The sequence below is a fragment of the Orycteropus afer genome, unplaced genomic scaffold, assembly GCF_000298275.1.
Source record: "Orycteropus afer afer isolate SDZICR_OR568_19922 unplaced genomic scaffold, OryAfe1.0 scaffold00247, whole genome shotgun sequence".
Classification (NCBI taxonomy): Eukaryota; Metazoa; Chordata; class Mammalia; order Tubulidentata; family Orycteropodidae; genus Orycteropus; species Orycteropus afer.
Window position 1 is genome coordinate 3,165,311 of NW_006921834.1, and position 6,995 is coordinate 3,172,305.

The 6,995-nt window shown below is 37.9% G+C and overlaps 1 protein-coding gene across 1 annotated transcript in view; it reads right to left on the reverse strand.

The window, feature by feature from the left end:
• Nucleotides 1-400: 400 nt before the first annotated feature.
• Nucleotides 401-6,995, reverse strand: part of SP1 (Sp1 transcription factor) — a 54,217-nt gene continuing 47,622 nt past the window's right edge. The window contains exons 4-6 of the mRNA XM_007949517.2: nucleotides 6,018-6,186; nucleotides 1,139-1,338; nucleotides 401-714 (exon numbers count right to left, since the gene is read on the reverse strand). Of these exons, the coding sequence (XP_007947708.2) occupies nucleotides 401-714; nucleotides 1,139-1,338; nucleotides 6,018-6,186 (683 nt within the window). The remainder of the gene's footprint in view (nucleotides 715-1,138; nucleotides 1,339-6,017; nucleotides 6,187-6,995) is intronic.

A 6,995-nucleotide genomic window follows, 5' to 3' on the forward strand; every position in this document is an offset into this window, starting at 1 on the left:
TTTTGTTAAAAAGTATTTCAATGATCATATATATTTATCAAGGCATGATGGCTTTAGGAAAGGGGAGGGGAATCCATCATGGGGGAGCTGCGATGGGAAAGGCAGGAAGGGGAGGCTGGGTTAAGAAGTGTAAGAAATTGTCTGGGGTCAAACAAATGCTCACCAAAGAGTGGCACCAACAAAATTTTCACTAATGTTTCCCACTTCAAGGAGGCACTGATGATATAGGTGGGTGCCAGGACCCCATCTCTTCTCTTGTATCCCTCTCCCAATTCTTCCCACCACCATCCATTTTAATGCCTCATGGCTCTCTCTCCCATATGTCTCTTGGACCCATGCTACCTTGCATCCTGGGGTTGATGGGTATGGCCCGTATGTCTCTGGCCTCAGGTGCCTTATCTCAGAAGCCATTGCCACTGATATTAATGGACTGCAGATCTGCCACCTGCATGACGTTGATGCCACTGTTGGCAAGACGGGCAATACCCTCTGGACAGATGGCCTCCATGGCTACCATATTGGTGGTAATAAGGGCCGAAGGAGTGGCAGTGCCGCTGCCTTCTGAACCTGCTCCACTGTCCAGGGGCAAAGTACCCACACTCAGGGCTACACCTGGGCCCCCTTTTTTATTCTGGTGGGTCTTGATATGCTTTGACAGATGGTCACTCCTCATGAAGCGCTTGGGACACTCAGGGCAGGCAAATTTCTTCTCGCCTACGTAAAGGAAAAAAATAAAGAAGTTGACATCATATGAAGTGGGGGTACTTTGCCCAATTCATTGCCACCAAACTGTATTAGGCAGAACAAGAATAAGGACAAGAGAAAGAGGCATTTTTTGCTTTTGGGGGGAGAAAAACAGATACAGCCTGGGGAGTATTCAGTAAGGAAGGTGGAAGCTAGTAGAAAGTTAAAAGCAAAACAGAAACTGCAGAATAATGGGTCAACTCTCTCTCTTCAAATCTCACTCAAAACCTAGCACCTTCCCTCTTAAAGATTTTCCACATTAACTTCAATTCCGTTTGCGATCCATATACTTAAGTTTCTAGTAAGGTGTTCCTAATTTTTCAGTTATTTTTAAAGTATATTTTGTGTCTTTCCATTCTGGTCTATATTTCTCTCTACTCTAGCTTCTGCTCACCTGTGTGTGTACGTTTGTGCCTCTGCAGCTCATCCGAACGTGTGAAGCGTTTCCCACAGTATGACCAGGTACACATGAATGGTCTCTCGCCTGTGTGCCAGCGCAAGTGTGCCCGTAGGTGTGAGGTTTTGCCATATACTTTGCCACAACCTTGGATGTGACAAATGTGCTGTTTCTTTTTGCCAGGGTCCCCAGAGCTCCTGCAAGTGAAGACAGAACTATTCGTCATTCATTCTAGAAACAGAAGTAAAGAACCACAAAGAATCAATAGCAACTACTTAAGCAACTCAAAACTAACCCCACCTTTTTTTTTTTTTTTTTTTTTATAAAAAAGGCTTTTCTTAGTATCAGGAGATAAATATTTAGTTGATTTTGGTTCTTAATACCCAAATTCAAGTTGTAGGTTTTTTCTCTACTGGGTATTTGCTTCTTTTGCTCTCCTGCTGCTTAATCAATTTCAATGTTTAAATGTTTGGATATCTGAAGAGATCATTACTCTCATGGAACTTGTGCAGTTTTTGAGGCTCCCCCCCTTCAAGAAGTTTAAGTCTTCATCTAAGCATTTTTCATGGGAAATACTGTGAATACGGTGATATTTTTGGCTAAGAACTTCCTTAATGAGCAAGGCTTCCTTTTTTTTTTTTTTTTAAAAAAAAAAAGACCTGATGTAGAACTTTATGGAAAATACAGTATTTTAGAACTACAGAACTTTTCTCCTACAATAAGCGTCAAGAGCTAAATGGTGAAGACTGAAAGCTGAAAAGCTGGGACAATATTAGGGATTTCAGTGGAAGCAAACGATGAATTGGATAAAAGTTTAAAAAACGGAGAGAATCCAAACATCAAAACTGATTAAGCAACAACAGACCAGAAAAGAGCAAATATCTACTAGGGAGGAAACCTAACTAATTCAAAATCTAGGCAGTCCCCAGGTTAGGAAGTCCAACTAATGCACAACCTGTAGTTATAAACCATCCTTGTAAAGCCTATTATATTAAAAATTTGAGGTTTGTAATAACAAATGGGTGCTACTTTGCCACGTGCATCAAAACAGTATTATTATTATGTTAAAGATGTTTTGGTGTATCTAGAAGTGTTTCATGTTTTTTTATGCATAGAAAAATACACTGTATACTGTACACTAAGACAAACATTTGACTAATTAACATTGGATACGATCTGTACCTAACTGTTCTGACTTACATCCCAATTAGCTTTAAAGACAGACTTAGGAATGGAACTTAGTCATAATATAGGGACTGCCTATATATAAAAAAATATTGCCTGTATGAAGCAGGTCCCAAGGTTCCCTTCAAGAATCAATTCTGAAATGTTTTTTGCCAAATCAATTTTTTCCACATGTGATCCATTAGTGGCCACTGAAGAGAATTTCAAGAGGGATTTTTCTTGGGTTTTAATGCAGAGGGAAAAAACCCTAATAGAAATGAAATTACAATTTAGGTGGAAATTAGAGAATTTCCTTTAGAAATTTCCATTTTAAGCTTCGTTAGAGGAAAACTGTACTTTACTCAGTACTTTTGACTTAGGAGGACTATGCTTTTCCTGTAACTCAGAGTAACCTATAAAGAATTCCAATTATTTTTTGTTTTGGTGTTTTTCCTGTTTCTCATATTTTTTGTACTTACTTGTATTGGGACCAAACTTCAACAGATTTTTCAAAGACATTTGAAAGGCTAAGTTACTTGATTAATGCTTACTATTCTCTTTCAAAAGCAATAAATAGAGAATTTAGTCCTCTCTAGAAATGACCTTTGCTCTGCAGGACACTTTAGATTCTCTGATAGAAAATTTTTCTATTTGGAATAAGCAGTTTTGTCTATTTTAAACAAAAGAATGACTCAAAAAACTCTTTATTATTCCCACAAAGCCACTGTAAAAAATGATTACAGTAGGTAGGTTGGGGAAGTTTCTTTTTCTTAACAAGGCTGTTTTGCAAGCAACTTTGTTAAAACCATCTCAAAACAGACATTTGCTAACAACTATTAGACCTGCTGGCACAATCTTACTTCCTTATTTCTAGGTAAAAGGAGGTATCTATTAAGGTTCAGGGTCTTAAAAACCAATGAAAGACAGAGCTGGAACCAAGATACCGTAACATATTCAAATGTACCATCGCTAATCCTTTTGCAAATCTATTGTCTTAAATATTAAAAAATTAATCCTCTTCCTCTTATTTCTAAACTTATTAAAATTTTCTTTTTATATTCTTTTTTAAATGCATTTTATTGAAAAATAATTTGCATACAGTGAAATACACAAAACTAAAGTGACATGGGTCAATGCATTTTTTTCTTTTTTTTGCAGTGTTCCCCCGCCTCCCACTCCTGGCAACCAAGAAAGTTTCCCTCCATATATAAACCATTTCTTGACCCTCCAGAACACTGAACTAATACTATATTTGGCCTTCTGTGATTGACTTATTTCACTCAGCATAATGTCCTCCATGTTCATTCATACTATGCAGTGTTTTGCAGACTCTACATTATTCTTTAGTGCTGCATAGCATTACATTATGTGTATGCAACCATAGTTTGGTCATCTACTCTTCTGCTTTAAATCTTGGAGATAAGTCCCTTGCCAGATATGTAATTATCAGCAAATATGAATTTATTGCTGTCATTTTTGTTATGTACTTTTTCGTGGTGTCAATTTCTTTGTTCCATATAATTTTCTATGCTGAGCTTATTTTGTTTATGAATCCTATTTCACTTCCTTCATTGCTATTGTTTTAGTATCTGCGGAATACTTATGCTGGTCCTCTTTTTCTATGTGAAAGTTTATATTTTTCTTTGAGGTTATCCTGTGATTTATAGTTTTCTTTCCAAGTTTAGAACAGTCCGTTCTATCTTGTAGTTGTCCTGACTTCCCTACCATCTAGAAGTTCTGTAACAACACAGTATTTTCCCTCTTTTTGTTTTGTAGTTGTCCTCATTTGTCAGTTGATGTCTCTGGTTCCCTGTTTACAATCTTGTAGGCTTCTTTACTTTGGATACTTCCATAGCTGGGTTGGTTTCTGGGTTATATTATCATGTGTGTTAATGGTCAGTAGTTGTTGGCTGTTGTTGCTTCTCTATCCAAAGGGCTCCCTTTAGCATTTCTTGTGAGGCTGGTCTGATTTTAACAAATTCCCTTAAATTTCTGAGTATCTGGAAATGTCCTAACTTCACCATCATATTTGAGGGACAATTTTGCTGGGTACATTTTGTTGGAAATTTTTCTCTCTCAGTGTTTTATATATACCATCCCATTTCTTCTCACCTACATGGTTTCTGTCAAGAAATCCAAGCTCAGTCTTATTGGTTGCCCCTTGTAGGTAACTTTTCATTTTTTCCCATGCTGCTCTCATAATTCTTTTTTTTGTCCCTGGTTTTGGTGAGTTTGATGATGGTATGTCTTGGTGATTTTCTTTTGGGGTCTACCCTGTTTGGGGTTCATTGGACTTCCTGAATGGATATATTCTCATCTTTTATTGTATCAGGGAAGTTCTCTTCCAACAAATCTTGGACAATTTTCTCAGTGGTTTTATTTTTCTCTCTTCCTGTTCTGGAATTCCAATGACACGGAGGTTATTCCTTTTGATGGTATCCAGTATTAACCTTAGGCTTTCTTCATTTTGTCTTGATCTTTTTTCTGATTACTCCCTTTCCAAAGAAGTATTCAGGTATTTTTCTTCAATCTCATTAATTCTGTCTTCCATTGCACCAATTCTACTCCTTTGCCCTTTCAGTGTGCTATGCATTTCTGACAATTTAGTATTAATCTCCTGAATTTCTCTCCGTAGATTTTTAATCATTTCTAATTTTTCATTTACTTTGTCATTTTGTTCTTGTACTTTCTTACAAAATTCTTCTAAGGGTTTTGTCTGTGTTTTCCTTGATCTGTCTCTTGATCCTTTGAAGATACCTAAATATAACTCTTTTGAATTCCTTATCAGGGAGTTCCAATGCTGAGTCTTCCTCAGGGATGTGTTTTGGGTCTGTATTCTGTTTCCTTGTTTCTCCTGTTTTATCTTGTTTCTTTGTGTGGACTGTGATGCTCTATTGTCTCCAAGGCACTGTGACCTTTTTTGTGTTGATATTTAATTGGTGATTTTATGTTGGAGTGACTTGCCTACAATTTTCATTTTCTTTGTTTTGTTTGTATATTATCTATGCAAGCAGGGTACTGTACTGTGCTCCTCTATTCACTAGTTGACAGCACTTACACACTCACCACCTGTCTTCTTTGCTGTTGTCAGCCTCTGGTATGTCCCTGCCGACCTTGGCAAACAGAGCCTATTCTTAGGTCCCTGGAATCTGAATGAGAATACTATCACTTTAAATCCAAAATGTTGCCACTTGTAAAGATTAAAAATGGCTGCACCCTCGGTCACTTTAAATATCCAAAATGAGCACCACGTGCAAACAATCAAAATGGCTGCACCCTCCAGACAGCGGAAATTCAACAGCTTAGGTTGTCTCTGTCCTTACTGTTTCCCTTCCCAGTCACAGGCCACCGGTGCAGTCGTCCCTGCAGCCCTCGGTGACCAGGGCTGATGTTTAGGTCAATTCTCAGGTCCCAACACCACTTGGAAATAATCAGGCTGTTGGTCCTGTCAGAGCAGCTGACAGTCCACAGTTCTGACCATCTCTGTATTCACTGTTTTCGTTCAGGTTTTCACACTAGTTGGTGCCTAATCCACTTCCATATAGTTTCTTTCAAAGCTCAGGGCTCCAGGATTATCTTCTGTATCTCTGTCAATTGGTTTTTCTCTTCTTTGTTGAAAAGGGTGGTCTGTGTCGCTTGTCTGCTTATTCCTCCATCTTACCAGAAATCTCTTTTTTTATATACTCTTAAGAGACTGGGTGGGTAATCTCACCTTCCTTCACTGTCTTTACAGTAGGGACAGGTGCATGCTTCCCGTCGGTTCCTCCGTCCAGGTTGGGGTTGAGGATCTGGGCTGTTCTCTCCTTCCTCTCCACCTGCTGTGTCATCATGTATTCCATCACCACCAGCCCCATGGAGGCCAAGTTGAGCTCCATGATCACCTGAAAGCAGGAGAGAAGGTCAAGATGGGAAGTTGATGAGGTCATTACAGCCTCAGGCATTTAAATGACACCCTACATACACAGCACCATTTCTTCAAAGTTTTGAATTCACATTCACTGATATTCCATGCTTGAAATCTAAAGAATCACCTTTGAAAACAGTCAATAAATATATGAAAATGCAGCTTTATAATGAATTTTTATTAATTCTTTACATATCAGATTATAACACACAATACTGGTGAGGGAAAAAATAAGGGGCATTTTCATATACACCTGGTGGTAAACTGGTATAAACCTTTTTTGTGAAGATTAATTTGGAGTACTATTAAAAATTTAAACGAGTATCTTTTTTGAGCCAGTAATGTCCAATGGATATACTCATGAGTACACAAAGATATGTGACAATAATGTTTTCTGTAGCTTTTAATAACAAAAAACTAGAAATAATCTAAATGTACACATTAAGAAATTAGATAAGAAAATTATGAAATTTATACAACAGACTACTATGTAGGCGCTAAAAAGAAAATTATGTACTGTTAAGCTGCCCAACAAATCTTTTATTCACCCCCTGGTATGTCCAGAGCTAAAGTGCTATGGAACCAACCAAATGGAAATGACTAAAAATAAGACTTTAAGAGATTCCAAACTAGCAACTATTTGAAATGTAAGACAGCCTGAAGGTTGTATAGTACAGAAGAAAACTCATCAGAACAGGAACTAGACAAGGATGCCCGCTATCACCACTTCTATTCAACATTGTACTGGAAGTCCTAGCCAGGGCCATAAGGCAAGAAAGGGAAATC